General features: G+C 41.8%; 1 protein-coding gene across 1 annotated transcript in view; it reads left to right on the top strand.

Moving 5' to 3' along the window:
- The window catches only part of lonp2 (lon peptidase 2, peroxisomal), an 84190-nt gene continuing 56445 nt past the window's right edge, over positions 1-27745 (top strand). Inside the window, exons 1-5 of the mRNA XM_079254814.1 lie at positions 1-289; positions 5938-6073; positions 13012-13125; positions 23387-23518; positions 25116-25238. Coding sequence (XP_079110940.1) covers positions 57-289; positions 5938-6073; positions 13012-13125; positions 23387-23518; positions 25116-25238 — 738 coding nt within the window. The 5' untranslated portion in view covers positions 1-56. The remainder of the gene's footprint in view (positions 290-5937; positions 6074-13011; positions 13126-23386; positions 23519-25115; positions 25239-27745) is intronic.

The following is a 27745-nucleotide window of genomic DNA, read 5'->3' as shown; positions in this document are numbered from 1 at the left end:
TAAACACAGCTGCGTGTTTGCAAGAGTTTCCTTACAAACTGATTAAACTTGTTGTGATGGCTTCGGGCGACGGGATCCAGATACCGAGCCGCCTCCCGCTGCTGCTGACCCACGAGGGCGTGCTTCTGCCGGGCTCCACGGTCAGGTTCAGCGTGGACTCCCCACGGAACATGCACCTGGTCAGTCAGCGGCTGCTCAAGGGGACTTCGCTGAAAAGCACCATCATTGGAGTGATTCCCAACACCAGAGACCCCGAGCACGACACCGACGAGCTCCCCACCTTACACAAGTAAAGCACATCGAGCCTGAAGTTTGCATGTTTGTGTAATTTGCTGAGTGTTGTGTGTTTATGTTGTGTAACAGGCATCAGGGACCCCTCAAACAGACCTGTAGCAAGATCAGACAGAAGGTCAAGCAGCCCTGGTGGTTTACTTAATAGTTTGAGGGTTTGTAAATCAAACACAAAACTGCAAAAATGATCCAGTTTGTCTTCATCAGTAGTTTGTTTCCTCTTTGGATGTTTTATATAAACAGTATTTAAGGATAAACCTATTAAAAAAAAAAAAAAAAAAAAAAAAGAGTACAATTTTCATTAAATATCTCTATAATTTGTCTTTATGTTTATCATGTGGCCCTGAAACCTCTTTTCAAACATGGGAGATGCTTTTAGCAGGTTTAAGACACCTTGTCTTGTGGAAAATGTATTTTATTTTATGCATTTTTTTTTGTAAAAGTGGTTTGTTCCAGAACCATCTGTAGCTCAGCAGTGACCTTGCAAAAGCAATCCGGCAGCAGAGAGAAAGAGAAGTGGACTTTAAACGTTTATCAGCTGTTGGCTCGCCGGTCTGGTTACTTAGAATCACTTCATGATCTCTGGTTGGTTTGTCCTCCTTTAAAACTGTAACAACTGGAAAACAACCCACATCGCCATCCCTCAACTCACAAAACTACTCATCCTTACTGCCTGAAAATACCTACACAGCAAACACAGAAAGAGTAAATAAACATAAATACTTCAAGAAACATAATTAATGTTTCAAAACTAAAATAAAACAAAACAGGTAATTAATTATACATATCGAACATGTCACCATGTTATAGTGTATGGTATTATGGTCAGGTCCATGTTTTTTTTTTATATACACACGCACACACAGACAAAGTTTTCAAAAATCTGAGGTCAACAAATAGTTAATACCTGCATATGAGAGATGTTACAGATTACATAAAACTGATAAAGGAAGGAGAAGAAATAACACTTGATAAATAAATCCACACACATCAAACATATTTTTGAGATTATTTTCACATTTTTCACTGGAATCTTCAGGAAGAAAGTGTTGGCAGCCGTGCTTAATGGTTTAAACAGTGGACAGGATGCATCAAAAGGTTAAACCCATGTAAAATTCCCATGTGTAATCCATATAATCATGTGAATTCTATATAATTCCACATGTTAAACCCATACAATTATTAGAAACCCATGTAAATCTGCATGTTAACCCATATACACATGTAAAACCAAAGGAAATCTGCATGTTTACCCATATAAACATGTAAAACCCATTTAATTCTGCATGTTAACCTATATAAACATGTAAAACCCATGTAAATTAGCATGTTAACCCCTATAAACATGTAAAATCCATGTAAATCTGCATGTTTACCCATATAAACATGTAAAACCCATGTAAATTCGCATGTTAACACCTATAAACATGTAAAACCCATGTAAATATGCATGTTAACCCATATAAACATGTAAAACCCATGTAAATCTGCATGTTTATCCATATAAACATGTAAAACCCATGTAAATCTGTATGTTAACCCATATAAACATGTAAAACCCATGTAAATCTGCATGTTTATCCATATAAACATGTAAAACCCATGTAAATCTGTATGTTAACCCATATAAACATGTAAAACACATGTAAATCTGCATGTCAAACTCCCGATGCTTGAATTATTAAAAAGAAATCCCACATTTTTGTCACATGCTATATTTTACATCTACAGGCATATACAGAGACACTTTTCTTTTTCTTGAATAGTTTGACTTTTTATCTAGTTTATTTGTTGTACATCTGTACTACAGAAATGTTTATAAAATGATTTATTGTCATAACTATATAATAGAAATATTCTATAAAAACAGAATGGTATAATTTTATTGTCTTATTTATCACTGAAGTAAAGTTGATAACTACATGTATGAATATATATATATATATATATATATATATATATATATATATATATATATATATATATATATATATATGATATTTTATCCTAAATAGTAAATATTTAATTCTTTAGTGAGTGGCAGTGTTTTGGATCACTCTCCTAATGTCCACTGGAGTGACAAAATTGCCAATATACCATCCTAATACATAAATATACTTGAAAACAGCCTTTAAATGGGTGTGCACTGGAGTGGACACAATGCATCTAAGGGTTAAACCCATGTTCTGTGTGAAAACAGACGTGATCCTTATTTTAGGTACCCATAAATGCCCATGCAGAGGCATTTCAAACCAGCAAGAGTGACTTTCAGGACTTATTGAGACAACCTGATAATAAAGAATTGCAGTGGGTCAACCTGAAAGTCACAAAGGTATGGATGATCCATTTGGGAAAGGATGTATCAGAGTTTTACAGTGTTTGGTAGATGAAAGATGGCAGTTCTCAAGTTTAATGTGGGAGTTGAAAGACATATCCTGATCAAAGATAACACCAACGTTTTCCACCGTGTTACTGAAGGCCAGGACAGTATCATCTAGGCCATCTTTCTCATTGGATGATATGTCTCTTAGGTGTCTGGGATCAAAACGCAATTACTCCAGCTTTGTCTGTGTTTAGAAAGTTGCAGGTCATCCGAATCTTCATGTCATGAAGACATGCTTGAAGCCTAGCCAACTGGTTGGTTTCAACTGGTTTGACAAATATACTGGGGTATCGTCTGCATAGAGGTGTTCTCTAATCATATTGCGTAAAGGAAGCATATATATGGAAAAAAACTATTGGTCCAGGCAGAGAACCATGTGGGACTCCATGTCTGACTACCCATACAAAGGTGTCATCATTAATATTTACAAACCAATATCTTTCAGATGAGTAGGATTTAAACCAGTTCAATGCGGTTCCTTTATTGCCAATCTTGTCCGTGTAAAAAAAGTGTCACGATCAATAGAGTCGAAGGCAGCGCTCAGGTCTAACAAAACCAAGACGGAGAAGACCTTCGTATGATGCCATTGGAAGGTCATGTGTAACTTTTACCAGGGTCAACTCTGTGCTGTAATGTACTCTGAACCCTGAATAAAATCTTCATATAAAAGATAAATAGACACAAAGCTGTTTGGCCTCTGTTTTCTCCAAGATTTTTGAGAGAAAAAGGAGATTGGAAATTGGTCCATAATTGGCTGGAATGTGTAAAAGGTCATTTTTTTCAGTAATAACAGCAACTTTGGGGGATTGTAGAAAATAGCCAACTAGTAGATTTTGATTTTTCATGTTTAGCAAAGAAAGGCAGATTTAGGGTAAAAGAGTAGCTGATTGATTGTCTGGATGAGGAAATCATTGACGTTGCTTTAGGAAGGTTGATTGGAGGTATACGCTCCAGCCATACATCAGGTTCTGCAACTGTTCTTATGCTTCATGAGCTGGGCATTGGGTGGTGCTCCTGGAGGACACCTGGTGGTGTATTTTTTTTCTAACAGTCAGAATTAAATCATTAAAAAATACATGGATCCATAGAGTTATGACTCTGGCAGCAGTGTTACAAAGGAACTTTGGATTATTTTTGTTTTCTTCTGTTAATTTTGAAAAAAAAAATAAGAAAAAAGGAGGCTCTGCCATTACGGAGCACTTTACTGGGAGTTTTCAGGCTGTCTTGGTGGATTCTCCTTGTTTAGTAACACACCATGGTCATTGAAATTTTCGCAATTTTTGCCTCAGTTTGCGAGTTTGAGCGTTATACCATGAAACTAACCTCTTTTTTTCCTTTTTTTTTTATTTTCCTGTTTTAAGGAGAGCAATGGAATCAAGTGTCATTCACAGTGAGCTTGTATTGTCAACAAGATACTCAGCGTGAGAGGGATTTATGTTAGTATAGTGGTTTTCTGTCATTTTGAAGTTGCAATGGAACGCAGCGTCATCCGACCCGGTCGGGAGTTTTGTATCACTCTGTTGCTGCTGCTTCAGTCAGACTTTGTATCATTGTGGCCAATCTTCTTATTGTCTTATTTTTCTCTGCTTCTTCAAGCTAGCAGCTAGCTGCTGAAGCAGATCTTCAGATCTACAAAAATATAAATATTTAACCAGTTTATGTGCATCGGTCCAGGTGTGTAAAGGTGTGATAATCAGGTGAAATTGGTTGGGAAGGGCGAAAATCGAAAAAAAGGAGCCTGATAATCTTTATGTATGTACAGAGTTTAAGATTTCCTAATTACAACCTGAATGTAACATATTGGGTATCTAGTTTTTTGGGTTATTTACTCTGTCAGTGTGACCCAGATTTGGTGCAAAAATCAGACCTTTATATCTACCAAACTATTATTGTGAATTAATCTTTATATATTATATTTCCATGCCAAAATACAGAAAGTACCTACCTGCAAAGAGCTTAACAAATAAGTAGGCTTCTCTGGAAAGGTTCTGCAGCAATTAATATGGTTCAGCTGCCAAAAACTACCTAACTGATGCAATAAATAGGTTCTTATTCTACCATGTCAGAAAACACACCCTGTGGCAGTGTAAAAGATGTTACTGAAGGGTCAGATTATTGGTCTGCATCAAGCAAACAAAACAATTCGCTAGATTTCAGTGCTGTCGAATGCATGACTGAAACCTAGAGGGATAGTGGTGAACCATAATCTTTGAGGAGGAAATGTGGTCTTGTATGATTGTAACTGGAGAATGCATAAGCTATTGAAATGACAGAAAACAAAAGTGTGGTTCTCAGCAGTGTTTGATAGTGTTAAACAGCTGTGTAGCCTTAAGAAAAGCATTTATCCAGGAGGTATAGGGGGAAAGGTTGGTCTCTAGGGAAAGGAAAAGGTCATGTTGAACAGTCCATTTAAGAGAAGACTAGTGGTGCACTCACCTTGTAGGAGCAGTATTATGATATGGGATTGCATCATTTGGTCAGATGGTTTCTAACTGAGAAACACTGCGATAGAGAATCTTTGGGGTGTGATGTTGACGATATTGGCTCAAAATGTTTGGAAAGGAATGAATGTTGGGGCTTTTCCAAAACACATGCAGTAATAAAATTTAACGGTGCTCCAACAAAATATTTGCTTTCTTATGACCAGGCAGTGTGTAATACGTGATTTTTGTTTGGGTTGGAAAAGTCTTAAAAACAGGAAAATGACACTTTTGAATATGCATAGAGCTTGTGTTGAGAAGCTTATATAACTGCTGCTATGACCCCTTTGATTCGTTTGAAGTGCTTCTTATGGATAAGGGCCGTCCAGCTCTGGTCCTCGATGTCCACAATCCTGCAGGTTGTCAAGGTTTACATGCTTCAACACAGCTGACTCAAATGAATAAGTCATTGTGCAGAGCTTCGTCGGCTGTCGGATTAATTTAATGTGAGTCAGGTAAAGATTGACAATCTGCAGGACCGCGGCCCTCGAGGACCGACTGTGGACACGCCACTCATATGTGATGGCCAAAATGCTTTTGCTCCACGAACTGCTGCCTGGAGCCACGCCGGTTTTCGTGTTTTCTGCTGAGTCACTGGGGTGTTGGGTTTTGGACTCACAGCAAAGACTACACATTGTATTTATCTGTTCTTCATCATCTTATCTGACTCCAAAGCATTTCCATGTTTCTGACATTGTGAGTCTTTTTTTTTGTGAACTGCTTCAACGGTTTAGGAAAATAACACAGTTTCAACCTCAACTCCCCCCATCTGTCTCCTTGTAGGATTGGTACGGCAGGAATAGCAGTGCAGGTGGTGGGCAGCAACTGGCCGAAGCCTCACTACACCCTCCTCATCACCGGCTTGTGCCGCTTTAGAGTGTCAAGTCTGCTGAAGGAGCGTCCATTTGTCCTGGCCGAGGTAACGGCCTGCATGTGTCTCTTTTACTTTCTGAACTTCCTGCATCTGTTTTCCCCGCTCAGCCTCTCCCATAACACAGCTGCTCTGCTGCATCTTTAGTGGTGCAGCAGTGAAAAGGTTCCCTCTTAAACAGCTTCCTGCTGCACTGCGTTCCCAACCTAGTTTAGTTTATATAAACTGCTGTTTGTTATGATATGAAATTAGTTTTCTGGTGTGACTCTACAGCTGGGTCCCAATTCAGAGTCTGCACACTTTGAAGTCTATCAGTACTGACAAATAAAGACAGATTAAGTTCTGGGAGGTTTTTAATGGCTGAAAATATTTTTGGTGGGATTGTAATAATTGGTTGAAAATAGCAATAGGAAAAAAAAAAAAGTTGTGTTGCATAAAGTAAAAAATTAATTTGACGATAATGCTCTATATCTTTCATATAATTCTTTAAATGTCTGATATCTGACTTGAAATTTTGGAAACTAACATGCATAAATCTAATAAGAATCATTAGTCAAAGCAGATAAGCAATCCATCCAGTCCTATTTTTTTATTCAGTTAACTTAATATTTAACTAAAAAACAGCTATTACTGAAATAATAGCAAATGTGAATTCCCATTTATTGAACTATGCTGAATGATTGAAATGAAATTGCATAAGTGTGAGAAATTAAATAAAAATATATAAAGCACTTCATCAGGATTTGAAGCCATGACCTCGTGTAGTGAAGCACACTGACTTTACTCATTACACCACTTGTACTCTTAGCTGCACCTTGGAAAAAGCATTCAAATTTCTTCCAGTTGGCATGGGAATGTCTTTTTTCACTTCCAGTAGGGTGTAATTAGCGGGATTGCAAACACATGTGCAAGGTTGAACTAAACTCCTTTAAAGATGTGGCAGACTTTATTGTTCAATGTGAAAACTTTTTTTTAATGTGTTTAAGATTTATCAAAGACTTGAATGTTGCAGGGAGCAAATGCTTGGAACAAATCCTTCATATTTAACTGAGACATTTGCAAATAAATTCCTTTGCTCCCTGAAGTGCGCAGCTAGTTCACATTGAGCAGAACTGCATGCCTTTTTTTTTTTTTTTTTTTTTTTTTTTTTTACACTTCCTTCAGTGTGGAATCGGCAAAAGAGCTCAAGATTTAAATGTGTAAAGTAGCACACCAGATCTATTAGATATAGATCAGCATAAGGAGAAGAAGTACAACAATCTAATATGATTTATGAAAAATTATCACCTGGATTTGAACTCACAACCTTCTGAATGAAAGGCAATTCATTTTTCCACCAATACAGTTCTTGTCACACCCTGGCAGGAGCGCTAATATTTTTTGCCATTGGTATGGAATTGCCTTTGCCACCAGTGTGTAATCAGCAGAATTACAAAAAGATGTGGAAGGTTGAACTGCTGTGAAGAAGCCAAAGATTATTTTAAATAGTTTATAAATACAACTAAAATTCTGAAGTCAGTAGTGATTAGTAGTCAGTAGTCATTGATAAGATAGAACGAACAGGAACTGTTCGGCTCAGATCCTGTTCGGCCGTTTTTATTATTATTCCGCCAAACTTTGCCGCGCTACTCCTCCTGCTCCATTCAGGTCACTTCAATCATTCACCTCTCAAATCCTGCAGCTCCTTTGGGAGATGTGTGCTACGATTTTTGTCGTTTCCAATCTTTGTAGTTTTTGAGATAATTAGCATTTTGTTAAAAAAAATAATTCAGCCTTGTGATTGGATGAAAGTTCTTCCAACCAAATGTGGCTTGGACCTGGCAAAAATTTTGCATGTGCCTATGGGCAAATGCCTATGGGAATTCACATTAATGATTTTTTTTAAGCTACTGTACACAACTTCAAAACAAATTATTACAGAGCAATATACAAAAATATATGAACAAAATAAACAAATAATAATAATAACAATACTAAATTTTATTTGTTGGTGGTTTATTGACACTCAAGGTGTCCTTACAAGATAAAACAACAAAAACAAATCAATAAATACACTCACATCGTTGTTTTAATGTTTTGTATAAGAAGCGAGATTATATAGGATGTTCTTTGTCTGCTCCTTTTCATTCAAGAGTTTGGATTTAATATTTGTGTTGATTGTTTTGTTTAGTTGTAAAATAAAATAAATATTTTAAGTAAAAAAAATGGGAACAGAAGGTGAAACCATTCCTCTTTTACTAAGTACCTGCTACTCAGACATCAGTCTGTCCATGTTTGTTTTTTGTTACTGAAACCAGCATCAGAAACTGAAATATACATTGATGGTCCCTTCACAAAAAGTAAGTAAGTAAGTAAAGTTTATTTATAAAGCTCTTTTCACAGATAAAAATCACAAAGTGCTGTACATAAAAATGGGTACAATAACACAATCAACAACAAAAAAAGAAATAGAATTAAAGTCATCCAAAAATCAACCAAAAGCTCTTCTAAACAGTAGTCTTTAGCTGCATTTTAAAAGAGTCCACAGAGTCAAGCACACGAAGGGACAGAGGCAGCTCATTCCAGAGTCTGGGAGCAACAGACTGGAAAGACAGGTCACCACGAGTTTTAAAACGAGTTTTTGGAACCTTCAGGAGGTTCTGGCCAGAAGACCGAAGAGAGCGTCCAGAGGAGTATGGACAAAGTAAGTCGGTGATGTACTGAGGGGCCTGACCATGTAACGCCCGAAAGGTCAACACTAAAACTTTGAAATCTATGCAAAATTTAACAGGAAGCCAATGAAGACGTGACAAGACAGGGGTGATGTGGGCTGTTCTGGCTGCACCTGTCAAAAGTCTGGCAGCAGAGTTCTGCACAATTTGAAGCTTATTTAGAGTCGTCTTATTTAAGTAAGTGAAAACAGAGTTACAGTAATCAATGCGACTCAAGATGAAAGCATGGATGATCATTTCAAGATCTGATTTTGACAACAACCTCCTTACTTTAGAGATGTTTCTTAGATGATAGAAACCATTTTTGGTCAGTTGTCGGGTGTGACTCTCCAAAGACATGGCCTGATCAAACACAAAAAGCCTGATGCTTTATTTCTATTAGTCAGACTAGTTTCCAAATGCTTTTTTTGGTAGCTCCCTATGGTTCCCTCCACCCTCCAGCTGTGCCCCGCTTGCAGTGTGTCTTCATGAATCCCTGTGCAGCTTTAAGACCCATTTATGTTCCCGACATATGTAGATGTCATACGCCGCCGTTCTTTATACATTTAATGCTGCCATATGTCCGCTAATGCACTAGGGGGCAGTGCTGAGTTCAGTGTTAACTTCTCCAGAAAAAGAAGAAGAAGAAGAATGAAACAACAAAGGTTTTTGCTGTTCTAAATGTTTTCCTGCATCTTCTTCAAATGTTTTTTATTTGGCAATTAATGGACCTTTTAACTATAATGTCACTCTTCCAATTTTGTGGTTTTTACACAGACCCTAGACCAGGGGTGCCAAATTCCACTCAGTATCCGGCAGGTTTTTTGTTGTTTCCCTGCTCCAACACACCTGATTCAAATCAAATGGATCCAACAGCCTCTTGTCAACCGTTTCAATAATTCTGGTCAAATGTGTTGGAGCGTGGAGACAACATAAACCTGCCGGCCCTCGAGGACTGGAGTTTGGCACCTGTGCCCTAGACTGATTGATTTATTGATTTTTGTGTGAGTGTTTGCCCAATTCACCTGAGCTTACAAGATAATATACAACATATATTTAAATATACTGTATATATAAAAAAAACAAACCCAAAGATGGCAAAGAAATAAAAAATCGTATGTATCCGTCAGCTTATACAACAAACAAATCTTTCAAACTATACAAAGCCGTAGCAGATAATAATCCCAAGGAATCGTACACTTATGAAGGGGTTGAGCCTCTGGTGGGGTAGGACTTAACCGGACTGAAACAAACTTCTTTTTTGTTCTTGCAGCCTTGAGAACAAGAACAAAGTTCTTCTCGAGAACTTAACAAGCTTTAATATCGCTAGATATCCCCGTAACATCACTCGACTGACCCCCAGTCCCACTCTCACAAACCTGAATCTAACTTGTTTGGGAAATACGCCTACGTACCAAACGGTTTGGATCTGTGGACATCTTTCTTACCGTTACCTGGCAGCTGCCTGATGCAGTACATCATTTATGTTGTCTTGTCCTTCGTGCCCAAACTGTACAAAGTGCTCTCCCATCCTCATTGTCTCCATGTGCTTCATGTAGACATAGCGGTGGAATATTTTCAACTACAGGCTTTTCAAGGAGCAGTATTTTCCAAGGTAGAGTGTAACTCCCTTTGGTGTGGATTTTAGGCTTTCATATGCATAAAAAGCAGTAATACTGTAAAGGAAAGGGGAGTTGAGGTGTAAATCTGAAGCAGACTGCAATGGGGTCAGCTGGACCACATTTAGAGTTGGCCCTACTCAGGCTGTGATCACATCTTAGGCAGCTGTAGTCCATACAGCATGACCACTTTCTGAAGAAAAGCAGAAAGTTTGTCTCTCACGAGCGAACTCTCGCCAACCCAACAAAAGCTTCAAGCTGGAAAAGTTTGGTTTGTTCAGGATAGGAAGAAAGAAACAGGCCATACAGCAACTGTTTGCTTCACCAGGGACACGCCGGGGGCTTGAATTAGAAATCTCAAAATGGATCAAATTGATTTGAGATAAAGTCACATCTCACTGACAGATGTGGAAGAGAAATAGACCAAATTTCCATGTTCACACATTTTAACACTTGAGATGCACCAAACCCACTTTTTTAAACCGAGTACAATACAAGTACTCACATTTCAATTCCAGTACCGATATGAGTACTAATGAATCCCGTTCACACTAAACAGGTCAGAAGCAGAACGTCAGATTCAACAACTGACTGGTTAAGTCTGATATAGTATATATGATGGGTCTCCTGCAGCTGTCCTCCAAATCTAAAGGTCTTTTAAGGTTCAACACAGAAGACGGATACTCGGTTGTCCGTCTCCTGCGTCAGTTACATGTGTAATCTAGTCCATTTTTAGGAGACTTAGGTATCTGTGACGATGCAGGAAACATAGCTATACAACCAGAAAATCGTTAGGGCAGTGTTGAGTTGTTTCGCTGACACACAATCACCGAAAAGAACAAATCGGAAAAGAAGACGATACAGAAACAGCCAGAAAAAAGGTGGCTAAATAAGATACAGAAGTTGAGAACAGCTAAAAACTTTGTGGTTTTATTATTCTTCTTCGGGTGATTTTAGAAGATTGTAAACAACTTTATAGCGGTGCATTGCCCAACCTTGTATTAAAACTAAGTGCTAACCTCCAGTGGTTAAAAGGGAAGCTTATGAGGAAGTACAAAAAAGTTGCAGTTCCCGCCACATCCACTAGGGGCTCTAAAAGTGAGTGAATCTCCATAGAGTCCCGCGTTAAAAAGGCCAACTTCACAGAAAAACTAAACTTGCCACAAGAAACTATTTTAGGTTTAATATGTCAGGTTTAGCATCATGACAACTATAAGTGGAGAGAAAGTTTTTATAACTCATATATTTAGAAACAATTTAATCTTGAAACTCTGCAGAATAGGGGCGTGTCCTTTTAATTGACAGTTACCTTTAGCTGGCTAACAGCAGACCTTAGTATTAGCCCACCTACCCTTATTAGCTAGTTAGCTCTGAGTTAGCTGAGTTAGCTCCTCACAACAGAATAACACAGACTCTCTCAGCTCCCCCTCTTTGCTCATTTTTGCATTTTCCAACAGCACCAGTAACAGTGCCAAGATGGCGATGGTAAGAACTGCCCACTGAGCTTCAATTCTGCTTTTCAGAAGCTTACGCGTGATTTGTTCCCAATAATCTTTTATTTGTGCTGATAACAGGTCCCCTCCATCTTCTATGTACAGTCTATGGTAAAAACGTGGAAGTGAACTCGGACGTAACTCTACTAACTTAATAACTAGGGCAAAGACGCATGGATATGATGCTAACTGGGCCTTAAAGCTTGAAAACTGACAGGATCCTCATTAGGGTTGTAACGATATGCTTTTGTCCCCATTCGATTCTATTCCAATTTTTTGGTGCTGATTCCATTTAAAATGCGATTCTCACAATTCTTTGATATTGCTGATTTTTGTAAATTAAAAATAAAATACATGTATAAAACTTTCTATGTTTTGGCTTGTCATTTTTCTTAATTTCATAGAGGAAAAAACAACACAGTAGCCAGACCATTATTCTACTGCTATGACGTCCAAGAAGACATGTTAAAAGATCAATAAAAACAATAATGACAAAAAAAATTTAAATGGATTATTTTTATTTATTTAAAAAAGATAGATTTTTTTGTTAAAAAATTGAAATTGTGAAGCAAAAAAATCCAGATTTTCAATTTTCCCACCCCTAATCCTCATAGAGAAGAAGGATACAGTAATATTTTGGTAGATTGGGTTCACATCTACGACGTGGCGTTTATAGAGAAAACACACCAGTCACCATGTGCAGAACTGTGAGACTGATTCGCCATGTCACAGAAACCCGAGGTCTGTTCGCAGCGACTCAGCAGCAGCTGTCAAGTCGTGCCCAACTTTTATTTACTAGTGCCTCCAATTTACTACCCTCCACTAAGCTTCATGTCCATGCACAAAACTGCTATAAAATCGTCACACAGCAGTACTTTTTCTTTTTTCTCCCTTAATCATTTAAACACTTGATTTGTCCTGCTCAAAAAAATCAAATATTTGATCATTCTTAATATTTAAAACCCTTTAAATGCCAGTTTTAATATTTGTCTCATTACAAAGGCAAAGAAAAATGATATATTTTTTTGTATAATAAGTCTTAGAGTGATGGTCTTTGGCCGTAAATCGTGTTTCCTTTATATTTTCAGGACTTGGACTTGTACTTCAGTCACCTCATGTTTCAGAATACAAATACATGTGAGCGTGTTTGTATGCAAATAAAGTTCTTGGTTAAAAATGTGCAGGTGGAGCAGCTGGATAAACTGGAGCAGTACACGACGTCAGGAACAGAGGGGCTCAAAGCAGAGGATGGAGAGCTGGGCGAGCTGTCGCAGAAGTTCTACCAGGCTGCCGTGCAGGTGTGTGTGTGTGTGTGTGTGTGTGTGTGTGTCCACATAAACATTTCAATCAAACCCCAGTTTCATGTCAAGCCAAAATAGTTTTTTTGTTTTGTCTTTTTGACTGTTTTCTTCATATAAAAACTGCTAAAACCTGACTTTTATTAGCAAGAAAGAAAAAAATAAAGCGCTGTAAGAAAGCTGTAAGTTAAAGAAACACATTTGTTATAAAAAAAAAAAAAACATTTTTCTGTGAATAAATTCTTTATTCGCTGGATGATTTGATTTAACAACATTCTGAAGAATTAAAACGTCATTATTAAATGAATAATGCATTTTTTTCCTCTTCAGGATTTCTTCTTTTCCTCAGTGTGTGAATACTTTTTACTCTCATAGAAAACTATTGGTAGAGCTGTAAGACTTCGTTGCAGGTGTGTGTTTGGTTACGTTGGTCTCTGATAAAGGAGCTGAAATCAGTTTTTCTGTTTTACCGGAAAATCACATTTTTATTTTATGTGTTTTATCTTAATCTGCTTTTTCTGCAGATTGTTTCAACTCTTTTTTCATACTTTTATCATGCAAAGCTTGTTCCCCTGCAGACTGCAGTGAGCCTCAACATATGCCTTTCAGGTGTCTTATGCTTCTCATTTTTTCTCTAAATATAGCTTTGGCTTGCTCCCGTATCACCTGTCCACATCCGTCGTTACAGAAGCAGATGTGGCTTGTGCTGATGGAGCTGTGAATGCTTCAGGGTTTGTGATGAGGTCTCATGTCAGATTGGAGCTGTAAACTGGTTAAACCTTCCAGCAGCTCTTCTGGAGCCCATGCAGGGAGGTCACTTTGCCTTTTCTGCTGAGCAGATGCGAAGTTTGACTCAACATTTTCTTTGTTTTCCAGATCTTACCTTGAACACAGACGTATCTTCTCAGAGTGCAGTGAGAAAAAGCTCTGACGTGGTCAGTAGCTAGCCGTTTAGTGTAACAGCAAAGTTTAACACAGAGACATGAACGTATGACCGCTTCACGTGACCCTTATATGGTGTCAGGGAAGAACTGCATCCGTCAAGGAATTTTAGGATGTCTTCAAGAAAAGAGGAGATAATTTGTTGAAACATACAAACAAAAATAGAAATCCAGTATGTCAGGCTGAAACAGTTTGTGCCAACACGCACAATGTTGGAGAAGCTTCATTCTTCATTCCAGTCTGAACTTGGTTTCAGAAGCGATCTGTTACTGCTCTCAGTCGAATATTTCTACAGACTCCTCAGGGCACGTTCACATCAGCCTTTTCCACTCAAATTCTCGTCTGTTTGCTCAGAAAGTCTACTTTGTTTGGGGAAATGTGAATGAGACAACCAAATTCTGATTTGGACCAAAGAAGCGGACTAAAGCTTGTTCCATCCTCCACGAGAAGCAAGAACTGAGTTCTTGCTCTCGAGGCTACAAGAACAAGAAAAAACTTCTTTTTCGTGAGGTCCACACATCCTCCACGAGAAGCAGGTCTATAGCGGGGAGGGATGTCTGCTTTTATGTGTAATGAACCCGGTTGTTACCTCCGCCACGGAGGTTATGTTTTTCTCAAATGAGCAGCTTAGTCCGCGGCAGGGCGGGTCGTGCACGTGGCGAGGCGGGGCGTGCACGCGGCAGGGCGGGTTGTGCACGTGGCGAGGCGGGGCGTGCACGTGGCTGGGTTCAAGTGTTTTAATGCCACATGTAAAAATGTTCCAACTTTCTCACCACCTCGATCAGCTGTTTTATCAAAACAATCAGTTATACCTGCAGCAGGAAAAACGCGGAAGCAGCAACTCCGCTTCCTGCTTTCTCCGTGTTAACCACGCCTACCTCACATGTCCGACCAATCACATGATACTTCTCGGAACCCCGCAAGAAAAAAGTTCTGCCAGCCCGATGTGTCGAGAACCGTCTTCAAATGCGTCCGCGAGAACAAAATGACGTCATTTTCTTCTCGGAGCCTCGAGAACAAGCTAAAAATTCTCGCTTCTAGTGGAGTATGTAACAAGCATAAGTCCACCTACAAACGCAGGTCTTGGTTGGTTTCAAGGAAGCGGACTACAAAAGAGGTCACTTTCTGCATTTGGTATAGCATTGCATTGTGGGTAAATACATAGCGATGGCGTTAAGGGTCCTCTGCCTCGTCTGTTGTTCCTACCGTGTCCATTGTTGCAGTGTATTTCTGCAGTATACTTGCATAAGACACAATAGTTTGGTCTCCATGTTTAACTCACAAGTAGTTTTCTTCTTCACGTGAGTCTTGTCCTCTCTAGCTAAATACGAGTGCAGCACCACATTTGGTAAGAATATGGAACAACTTTTTGGCAGCCACTTTTCCATGGAGACCATTTGAGGTTAGGCCTCGACCAACAATAGATGTCTCCTACATGTTGGAAAAACACTGGTCAGCCTTTTTTTTTTTTTTTTTTTTTGCTTAAATGAATCATGAATTGAAGTGAAGGTCCATTTCTGCTCCCTTATGTATGTAAACAGGGTCGCGCTGTATTAAAAGATGGATGGCGGCTCTGTGTTGTCTGAAGAGCTGAATTGACGCTTATTGGGCGGTTCCTACCATCACCACCTTGGCAGGGTTACGCGTGTCGTCTCTCCTAGAAAACAAAAAAAATGGCAAATGGGTGGAGCTGAGTCTGGGGCTGTAAGCATCGGGGGGATGATTGACACCTATGGAACTCCAACCTGTTTGTAGCAATGAGCTAACTGAGCTAACAGGAGCTAAACAGCTAAGAGACATAAGCGGGCTAAAGCTATGTCACACTGTTAGCTGGCTAAAAACCGCAGTTGTTCTACTTTCCTCCTTTTTGCAGAGGGATACTGGGTACCTGTCAATCAAAAAGACATGCCCCTGAATATACCAAATTTTGAGATAAAATATCTTCTAAATGGAGGAGATAGAAAAAAAAAAATCACTCCCACACAGCTGTCATGAAGGTAAACCTGACCTATTAAACTGAAAATGGATTTTTGTACCAGACTGTAAACATGTTTATTTCTGCTGTAAACATGTTTATTTCTGCTGTAAACATGTTTATTTCTGCTGTAAACATGTTTATTTCTGCTGTGAAGTTGGTCTTTTTAACATGGGAGTCTATGGGGATTTGCTCTGTTGTGCAGCCCCTAGTGGATGAGAAGGGAACTGCAATTTTTGGTCCCTTCCACATAGGCTTCATTTTTAAAGGTTGTCACTTGGTGATCACCCTCACACTTTCATGTGTCTTTTACGTTGCTATGGTCAAGTCAGTTCCTCTACTACTCGACAGTGCTGATCCATGTTTTGACACCGGTTGGTGGCCGGAGGTACAGACGCACTCACACACCCTCTCTTCAAATGCTCCCGCCATGTTTACAGATGTTGATGATGCTCTCCTTAACTCATTCTACTTATTTCTCTTCAAGTGCTTTTTCTTTGCATCATCTTCTTCTTTTCCCTCTTCTTCTCTGGCTTGTTCTGTTTTACTGGGTGTCAGCCCTACTACTCAACACTTCCCCTGGGATTTCCAGTGGGCTCGTTCCATTTTCTGCATCAAGTCCCAGATAGCCAAGCCCTTCGAAAATCAACCAAATTACATGCTGAACCGAAGCAGAAGATGTATGAAACTGTCCGTCCACCTTTGTATCTGTCTTCTGCATCCAGCGTAAATGTCCCGAACATCTCTCGACTGACCCTCAGTCCCACTCTCACTAAACTGAATCTTGTGTATACTCTCTCATTTGGGCTGTAAATACCCAGCTGATATGGTTTTGGTCTATGGACATTGTTTCTTATCTTTACCTTCCAGCTGGCATCGACTGTACATGTTATTCAGTTAAACCCATGGACCAAATTATGCTCATAACCGATGTAGGAGACTAACGAATCTGTCCGTCCATGTGGGTATCTGCTTTCTGTGTGGAGTATAAAAGGCCCTTTAAAGCCTCGTTTCCACCAATGGGTCAGGTTGGGATTCATATTTTTGGGGGAGATTTTCACCCACAAAGAAAATGGGAAGGGTACTTAATATTTTACCCATTCAATGGGATACTATTCTAATCATTTAAACCTAAAAGGATGGAGCTCGACTCATTGAAATGCTTTGGTTGGTTAGAATGAACACATTACGTCTCGTGCGACCGAGCATAAAAACAAAGCTGTAACAGCTGCTTGTTTGATTTTCTACAGATTTTATTTTTGTTGATAAAATATCTGTTCAAAATGGCGTTAAGAAGCACCGCTCCGTGGACGTAAAGGTAGGATAAAGTCCAGAGAGGACCTGATGAAGAAAGGCATCATGGTGTGCTGTAGCTGAGGCATCCATCACGGTCCGGCTGATACTTCGCCTCTCAGCTGAGGTCATGGTTAGCTGTAGAACGACAAAACGGTTAACCATCCCGACCTGGAAACCAGGCTTCCAAGCTCAAACAAGTCTGAAACAGAGTAAAAAGCAGAAATAGTTTTTAAAAAGATGTCTGTGGAGGAGCTTCCGACAGCTGGAGAATCAAAGCTTTAGAACAATGATGATAAAGTCTGGCTGCTAGGTGGGAAGAGTGCAGTGATATATCTGGTTGTGAAAGGTGGAAGTAGGTCTGGCTGCGGTTTTCATCCCCAAATAAGCCATTTTCACACAGGAAACTTTATTTCTTCTTGTTGTTCTCATATATGCATCACTTCGGACAAAGCTTTCTACCAAAATCTTATTGAGTGTTAAGTGCACAATTTTTGTTTTCAGTCTTCCTGGATTAAAAAGTGACCTTTATATGGATCTAATTACAGGACTTAGTTGAATAGCAAACAAACTTGTGGTTTGTAATTTCCATACTTGGACTTCATGATCCTGAAACACTCTTAACTGGTGCAATTTGCTTATTTATTGGTGCTTAAAGCAACATCCAGGTTGTAAACATGAAATGACTGGCAGTACTTCTCGCACCCTACTGTGTCTGCAGTTGTTCCTCGTGCAGCTGTAGCAAATTGAGGCTGATTAAGCATGAATGCCAGAATTTCCTAACAGATGTGAGGGATTGTTTATGTCAAAACTTTGACATGTGTCTTCAGTTAACGCAAAGAGAAAGCCACAGCGAGGAGGCAGGGGACGGCCCGGTTCTCTGTTTCTGTTTCCGTCCCTGAATCTGACGGATCCAGACCGTATTTCATCTACAGGGATCAACTTTTCAATAATAATTTTGTCAGCTGTCCTCATTAAAATAAATAATGTGTCTCATTGAAAGTGAGAATATTCAGCTGCGGAGCAGACATGGGATTTGTGAGTCTATGTAGGTGGTCATCTCCCCCACGACAAAGATTCTGAAAGATCTGCTTTATGAAGATTTTTTTTCCTGATGCTGAAGTTATTTTTATACAGTGAGAAAGTTTTCTCTTGGAAACACTAGGATTGCTGAGTCAGCAGCTTTGATGTTTAACTGATTTCTATGTCTACCAAATGTCCTGAAATTAAGACTTAAATGTGTACAATCAGTTGTGATTTTTTGCTACGTTTTATGATAATATTTGAAGTTTTTATGAAGTTTGATGCGATGTAATTTCGTTCTGCATCTGCAACGTTCACACTGCTGGTGATTGGTCCGCTTTAAACAGGCTGCGGTCCGCTTCCAGGGATAGTAGAATCCATTTGCACTGCATGAACATAAACCGGACCAAGGAAGTGGACTCTGGTCTGCCAGGGGTCCCGGTTGGCTTGCAAACAGGGACCAAACCAGAAGTGATGTCTGTCTACCGCAATAAGGCATGAAGAAGAAGAAGAATGAAGTGATGCAGATTATTGTTTGGGTAGGAAAACAAGGCCGACAGCATGTGTTCTCCACACCAAGACAAGAGTCCTGCACTCACCTGACCCATTAGGAAAACCAAACCCAACCCGTTGTGTCTAACCCGCGACCCGACCCCACATTAACACATTAAATAACCGTAAATCCACCTCATCCCTCCTTCACTACATCACTTTCTTCATTTCTTTTTATATTTAATGTGAATCATGTTGTTTTGGCATCATTTTCATTTACCAAAAAAAAGGAAAAAAACAAGACAGTAAAAATATATGAAGGATTATTTTAAGCAGAACCTGCTCTTGAGACTTTTTAACATATAATATCAGACTGAACCACTGGAGCACCTTCCTGCAGTCTGTTGATTTCATCATGGGACTGTGAGAATGTTGCATAAATCAAATCAAGTCAAACTTTATTTGTATAGCACTTTTAATACAAAAGCATATCAAAATGCTGAACAACATAAAAACAGTTTCACACTTAAAAACACACACACGATACCCACACACGCACACAACCCAACACTTCCCTTGACCATCAATGCCAAAATGAGGAAAACTTCAGGAGTGTGTCTCTGGATCTGGCTTGACACTGCTGCGAGGAAACGACATCTGGGGAATCCGTCCATGTCAGGAGCCGCCTCAGGAATGACTGGGCCACAGGGAACGCCCAGGCCGGGGTCCACACCTCAGCCATATGGCTGCAGTGCAGAACCCCTACCAACATCCCCGCCAGGACGACCCCATCGGTCATACAGGCACAGCCCCCGACACGGAGGATCCCCAGGAGGACAAAGAAACACTGGAGCTAAAAGGTTAAAAAGATAAAATGAAGACACACAAAATAAAATAACTAAACCAATAATTCTGTGAAACAACATTTGGAACAATAAGATTAAACCTAACTAATACGTAAATACATAAAAAGTACACAAAATATGTCATAAAATTATGTAAGACAATATATAAAAGATTAAAATTAAAAACAAATAAACAGACAAAAGAGAAATAATTCAAGTAAAAGCTAAACTAAAAAGGTCTCCAGTGTCTGAGGTCCTCTGGCAGGCTTACATCACCCACCATGCTGGTTCCAGCTGTGTTCTCTGATCCTGAATCTCATTGGCTGAGCTCGACGTCGGATTGCGCAAACTTTCCTCACAATATGTGCAAGGCTCTCAACACGATAACGGCCATCTAGGTGCCGGATCAGTTTAGAAAAGCCTGTCCGCTTAGATTTGCGACCCACCCTGAGTAAATCTCTGCCTTCATTATAGTCCATCTGCAAAGCGCGAGGTTTATATGGACATTTTCTCTTCTTCAGTCCTTTCCTCCTCGTTCTGATGCTCAGTCTGAACTTCAGCTGCTTCATGTCTACGTGACTAGATGTGTTGAGTTGCCGCCGTGTGATTGGCTGGTTAGATATTAGCGTGAACAAGCAGGTGAACAGGTGGAGCCGGTAAACCGGCAGGTGAGTGTAAATAATCTCTCACACCGTCTGTTTGCATAATTTAGCTTCCAAGCAGCCAAACTTTCTCACCATCTTTGGAAACTTTGATCAATAGTTGCCTGAGCCATTTATCAAGAAGAGAAACAAAAGGCTGAGGCGTGTCACATGACACATGACTGCAGATCAGTGGAAACGGTCTGATGGAGGGATGGATCCTCCCAGAGCCTGGACCTCAACATGACTGAGGCAGAGAGGATCATGTGTTGGATAAAACAGGAAGGATCGGCGTTCCGCTGCATCCTGAAGGAAGAATGACAGATTATTATTTTGGAGTGCACAGCAGGAGTCTCCACAGTGGGACGGTGAGCATCCAGCTGCTGTGGAAACATGAATCCATGGCCTCCTTTTTCTAGCAGGTTGGAGCTTGTGTCAGGCTCTGAGCCTCCATGTGAGATGCAGCGGTAGTGTAAACATCTCGCAGTAAAAAATGTCCAGTTTCTGAGCCCCACTCACAGCACATGTAGAGAAAACTACCCCCCTCTTGTAATGGTTTAACTGGAGCTTCTTAATGCCTAAAACCACTGCAGAGCCGTAGGACTTCATTGCAGGTGTGTGTTGGTGACGTTGGCCTCTGATAAAGGAGCTGAAATCAGCCTGATCTGCTGCTCTGGAGCCCTTTAAACTGACTAATAACTCATGACTGAACCTGAATCCCAGATGAAATCCTGAAAAAACATTGAGACACGACGATCTATCAGTGCCGGTAACCAGTCATCATCTGGTGACCTGCTCTTTCCTCCATCTTTTCACTTCTTGTGTCTTCGTTGAACTCCTGGCCTGATGTCTCCTGCTGTCTCCTGGACCTTGTTGCTGGTGGTCTCTCCCAGACCTGGTGGCTGCTGATGTCTCCTGCACCTTGTGGTTCGTGGTGTCTCCTGGACTTCGTGGCTCCTGGGCCTTGTTGCTGCTGGTCTGTCCTGGTGTCCTGGACCTTGTGGCTGCTGGTCTGTCCTGGTGTCCTGGACCTTGTGGCTGCTGGTCTGTCCTGGTGTCCTGGACCTTGTGGCTGCTGGTCTGTCCTGGTGTCCTGGACCTTGTGGCTGCTGGTCTGTCCTGGTGTCCTGGACCTTGTTGCTGCTGGTCTGTCCTGGTATCTCCTGGACCTTGTAGCTGCTGGTCTGTCCTGGTGTCTCCTGGACCTTGTGGCTGCTGGTCTGTCCTGGTGTCTCCTGGAGGTTCCTGGTGTCTCCTGGACCTTGTGGCTCCCGGGCCTTGTTGCTGCTGGTCTGTCCTGGTGTCCTGGACCTTGTGGCTGCTGGTCTGTCCTGGTGTCTCCTGGAGGTTCCTGGTGTCCTGGACCTTGTGGCTGCTGGTCTGTCCTGGTGTCTCCTGGAGGTTCCTGGTGTCTCCTGGACCTTGTGGCTCCTGGTAACTCCTGGGCCTTGTTGCTGAGGATCTCTCCCAGACCTGGTGGCTGCTGGTTTCTCCTGGCGCTGGTGGCTCCTGGTCTTGCCTTGCGTCACCACATATTCTTCAAAACATTTAATATGGTTCTATTATTATTATTATTATTATTATTATATTATACATTATATATTATATATTATATATATATATATATATATATATATATATATATATATATATATATATATATATATATAATACTATTCTATTCTATTCCATGGTTATATGGTTCTATTCTACCAAAATAACACAAGACCACCGGGGAAATACATTCTTGGCTTTATGTTATGCTGCTATTTTACTATTAAACTTGAAATTTATCCAAGATCATAATTTGCACCATACGGCTGCAGACCCATTTATTTTACTAGAAGTTGTTCATGTAGACAGGTCGGATGGAATTCATTATTAACATCCATTTTCAGGTCCCCCCACAGATGTTTTTCAATGTGTACGTGATCGCACATATGTAGGGATCCTTGGGCACAAAATTTCCCTCAGAATGAGTTAAGCTCTGTTCTGAATCACCCTGCTGCAGCGTGCAGATATTCAATGCTAAGTATTTTAAATCACAAAGCCTCCGATCACGATTTGCCCCAACAATTTATTTAAGCTGCGTTTGCCGTCACCTGGGAGATTAATGACGATGAACTCTGGAAAGCCAAACTTTATGTGAAGAAAAAGAAGCAGTGGACAGTGACAACAACCAGCCGGAAGGGATTAGATATGGACGTTGAAGATTTACTTAAAGGGCCCTGACCCTCGCCAAGTTTATCCATTTTTGACATCTGCCAATCACAGACGAGGCTGTTTTTTCTGTGTTTGTTTACGTAATGTAGATGAACTTTGCATTAGTTTTTATCATATCTTTTAAACCATATTTGTTTTGAGTTGCAGTCGGGGTGTGAAAACAAAAGGAAATGTATTTAGTATGACGTATCGCTCACCAGACATTCCTCTGGTTTAACTTAAGTTAACCTGCTCCTGGTGAAGCTGTTTCCTGCTTAATGTCTGACATGACATGCCTGAAATAAATGAAGTCTATCTTCACAACACAAGGTCTGTTTCTATAATCATGATCTTAACTTGAAGCTGAGTAAGATCACTACAAAAGTGTCAAAAGCAAAAAGAAGGTTGAAGTGTCACAGTAAATTCACCTGGAACACAGTAGAAAGTGTAAAAATGATCTCCTTAAAGAAAACCACATTGTTTTCTGTAAAAATCTGGAGAATAACAGAACAGTTCATCTGGGAATGAGTTGCTATGTGCTATGCCGTGCTATGTTACGTGCTAGCATTGCTGCTTCGTGCATCGTAGCATCTGCTTTGATGAATCCGTTTACAGCGGGGCTGGCTTCACTGTCACCACATCCATATGTAAACCAAGAATGGATGAAACCAATGAAGCTTGGATGTCAGGACATATTAGAATAAAAAAAAAACAGACTACCATCCTGTAATCCTTCAGAGCCAAACAGTGATGGAGTATGACAGGATAATGGTGTGGTAATAATAGACTCTAAAGAGATGGTTCATTATTTGACTAAACCAAATGCATCTCTGTGTTTCTGTGTTTAGTTGTTGGGTATGTTAGACATGTCTGTCCCGGTCGTGGCCAAATTCAGACGCCTGCTGGACAGTCTGCCCAGGGAGACTCTACCGGACGTGGTCGCCTCGATGATCCGCACCTCCAACAAGGAGAAACTACAGGTGAGGTGACTCAGCATAAAGTCCTACCTTCTGCTGTCCATCTGTAGTCATGTTAGACGTACATCCTCTTCTAATTTAGAGCTTCTATTTTATCAAGACATTTAAAAAAAGCTCTGATCATTTAAAGGTTTTCATATGACATTAAGCAACCTCAAGTGTGTGTTGTTGTTTGCTGATGAAACGCTAGGACAAAATACAGAAGCAGCGTGCGAAAGTGCAACGAAGGTCCCACCAGACTGTTTCCGTCAGTCATCAAGCAGCAGCCTGTGCTGCTAATTAATATACTTAGTTATCTGATGATAATCCTCTATAGTTCAGATACTATAGAGGATTAGATACTATAGAGATACTCAACACAGTGTCATGGAGAAAAAACCTAAACAATGATCTCAGAGAAGCAACTGTTGCTACCCATCAACCCTGCCTGACTGCCCACCAGTCCATTTCAGTCCAACCCAGTCAGTACCTGTAAAACTGGAAAAAAAAACAAAAAAACATCTCATTAGCCACATCTCATTCATGAAGTCCAGTCAGAAAAAGACTCCGCCAGCTTGGCTGGTTTGCAGGAGAAAGCATCTTTTCCCTAAAACAGGAGTGTCCAAAGTCGGTCCTGTCCTGCAGGTTTTCCATGTATTCCTGCTCCAACGCACTAGACTCTGATAAAAATGGATGCAACAGCGCACAGTGACTCGTTTGTGTCAGTTGTGTTGCAACAGGGATGCATGGAAAACCATCAGGATTGTGGCCCCTGAGGACCCCTGCTCTACGGAGAATGTGGCACTTGTGAAAATCTACGAACACTCAGGCAGTTGAGCGCCGGCGTGTTTGAACAGAGTAAAGTTTTCTGTCGTTTTCTTTGGAAAACAATCAGAAAAAATTACATTAAGGATTATTTTCCAATTTTTAAAATTACTTGTGGCAAGCACTGCAGCCTTACAGCAGGTTGCTGGTTCAAGCGTTGGCTGCTGGGACCTTCCATCAGGCAGGAATGTGAGCAGGAAGGGTAGTTTGTCTCTCTGCATTGTCTCTGCGATGGACTGGGGACCTGTCCAAGGTGTACACTGCTTCTCAGCTGCTAATTGGCTTCAGACTCTTAATTGGAACAAGCAGTTTAGAAAATGGATGGATGGATGGATGAAATGGAAAGATAATGCAGATCGTGTACCAGCATTTTAATTTCCATTGTGGGGAAAAATTGTTTATCATTCATGCAAGAACAAGCAGGCGCCAAGATGGGCTTTAATTCTACAGCTGGTCTTTCTGAAACCATACACCAGGGACCACCAGCTCCAGTCTCGATGGCCAGAGTCTTCAGGTGTTTAATGTTTCCTTTGCTGTGTTGCTGCAGGGAAATATCCAATACCTGCCATAGACTCCCATAGACTGCAAACATGTCCATCGCAGCACCCTGAGCTGCAGTCACATCAGTCCATAAATGTCCAAATCATGAGGAATTTAACTTTATGGCCTAGTTGATCATCACACAGACTCACCTGGAGGTTTCATTTCATCAGCTGCACCACCTCTCCATGACATGGTAGATGCTGGGTTTTTATTTTCTCTCTAATTGGAATGTAACTGGACTTACGCTGTGAAGGTGCTGGATGCAGTGAGTCTGGAGGAGCGTTTTAAGAAGGCCTTGCCCATGTTGACCAGGCAGATAGAAGGACTAAAGCTGCTGCAGAAAACCAGGAAAATGAGCCCCGATAATGAGAAGAGGGTAAGACATTCACATTCCTTACACACCAACCAGCTGTAACATTAAGACGTGTGTCCCTTTTTTTTACCGGCAAGAGTCTGAAGATCTGCTGAGGTTTCTGACACCATAGTGATGCCTGAAGCAAGGCCCGATTATCCAATGGACATTATGGGTGCAGGCCCAGGGGCCCATGCCCACTAGGGGGCCCACGTAGGGCAATCACCAGCAGTTCGGACATGAGACGTAATGTACTTTAAAGCCATAGTTACACAATAGTGTCTAGTGTATTGCTATTGATACCACAAATAGAAATGTCGTTTCACAGTGTATCATTCACAATTTTCACAATGTTGCGGTGGGGAAGGGGGCCCAAGGAAGACTTTGGGCCCAGGGGCCTGTGCACTTTTAATCCGGCCCTGGCTAGAAGTGTCTTTGTGCTGGGATCTGCATGAATTGGACTTGCTTGATCCCATATTTGCTTGATTGGGTTTTAGGTGCAGAAAGTTCGGAGAGTATTAGACACCTTGGACGCACGATTACCCCGTCAGAGCGAGCTTCAACTCCTACCTTCAGCAGAGCTTCAACCATGTCCCGAGTGAGGTGGGGGACATTGAGTCCGAATGGGCTGTGTTCCGTGCCTCTATTGCTGAGGCGGCCGGCCGGAGCTGTGGCTGTAAGGTCGTTGGTGCCTGTCGTGGCGGTAATCCCAGGACTCGTTGGTGGACACCAACAGTGAGGGATGCCATCAAGCTGAAGAAGGAGTCCTATCGGGCCTTCTTGGCCTGTGGGACTCTGGAGGCAGCTGATGGGTACCGGCGGGCTAAACGGCATGCGGCTTCGACTGTTGCCGAGGCAAAAACTCGGGCATGGGAGGAGTTCGGCGAGGCCATGGAGAAAGACTTCCGGACGGCTTCGAGGAGATTCTGGTCCACCATCCGGCGTCTCGGGAGGGGGAAGCAGTGCTCCATCAATATTGTGTACAGTGGAGGTGGGGAGCTGCTGACCTCAACTCGGGACGTAGTGGGTCGGTGGAGGGAATACTTCGAAGACCTCCTCAATCCTACCAACACGTCTTCCGATGAGGAAGCAGAGCTGGCAGACTCAGGGGTGGACTCTTCTATCTCTGGGGCTGAAGTCGCTGAGGTGGTCAAAAAGCTCCTTGGCGACAAGGCCCCGGGGGTGGATGAGATCCGCCCGGAGTTCCTTAAGGCTCTGGATGCTGTGGGGCTGTCCTGGCTGACACGCCTCTGCAGCATTGCGTGGACATCAGGGGCAGTACCGCTGGATTGGCAGACTGGGGTGGTGGTCCCCCTTTTTAAGAAGGGGGACCGGAGGGTGTGTTCCAATTACAGGGGAATCACACTCCTCAGCCTCCCTGGTAAGGTCTATTCAGGGGTCCTGGAGAGGAGGGTCCGCCGGATAGTTGAATCCCGGATCGAGGAGGAGCAGTGTGGTTTTCGTCCTGGTCACGGAACAGTGGACCAGCTCTATACCCTCTTTGGGGTCCTGGAGGAGGCATGGGAGTTTGCCCAACCAGTCTACATGTATTTTGTGGACCTGGAGAAGGCATTCGACCGTGTCCCCCGGGGGCTCCTGTGGGGGGTACTCCGGGAGTATGGGGTACCGGACCCCCTTGTACGAGCTGTCCGGTCCCTGTACGACAGGTGTCAGAGCTTGGTCCGCATTGCCGGTAGTAAGTCGGATTAGTTTCCGGTGAGGGTTGGACTCCGCCAAGGCTGCCCTTTATCACCGATTCTGTTCATAACTTATATGGACAGAATTTCTAGGCGCAGCCGAGGTGTTGAGGGGATCCGACTTGGTGGCCTCAGGATTGGGTCCCTGCTTTTTTGCGGATGACGTGGTCCTGTTGGCTTCATCAGGTCGTGATCTCCAGCTCTCGCTTGAGCGATTCGCGGCCGAGTGTGAAGCGGCTGGGATGAGAATCAGCACCTCAAAATCTGAGACCATGGTCCTCAGCCGGAATAGGATGGATTGCCCTCTCCGGGTCGGGAGTCAGGTCCTGCCTCAAGTGGAGGAGTTTAAATATCTCGGGGTCTTGTTCACGAGTGAGGGAAGGATGGAGCGTGAGATCAACAGACAGATCGGTGCGGCGTCTGCAGTAATGCGGGCTCTGCGCCGGTCTGTCGTGGTGAAGAAGGAGCTGAGCCAGAAGGCGAAGCTCTTGATTTACCAGTCGATCTACGTTCCTACCCTCACCTATGGTCATGAGCTGTGGGTCGTGACCGAAAGAACGAGATCTCGTATACAGGCGGCTGAAATGGGTTTCCTCCGCAGGGTGGCCGGGCTCTCCCTTAGAGATAGGGTGAGGAGCTCTGTCATCCGGGAGGAGATCAGAGTAGAGCCGCTGCTCCTCCGCATCGAGAGGAACCAGTTGAGGTGGCATCTGGTCAGGATGCCTCCTGGACCTCCCTGGTGAGGTGTTCCAGGCACGTCCCTCTGGGAGGAGACCCCGGGGAAGACCCAGGACACGCTGGAGGGATTATATCTCTTGGCTGGCCTGGGAACGC

The sequence above is a fragment of the Telmatherina bonti genome (genome assembly GCF_933228915.1).
Source record: "Telmatherina bonti genome assembly, chromosome: 2".
In the NCBI taxonomy this organism is placed as follows: Eukaryota; Metazoa; Chordata; class Actinopteri; order Atheriniformes; family Telmatherinidae; genus Telmatherina; species Telmatherina bonti.
This window is presented reverse-complemented; position numbering and strand designations above follow the sequence as displayed.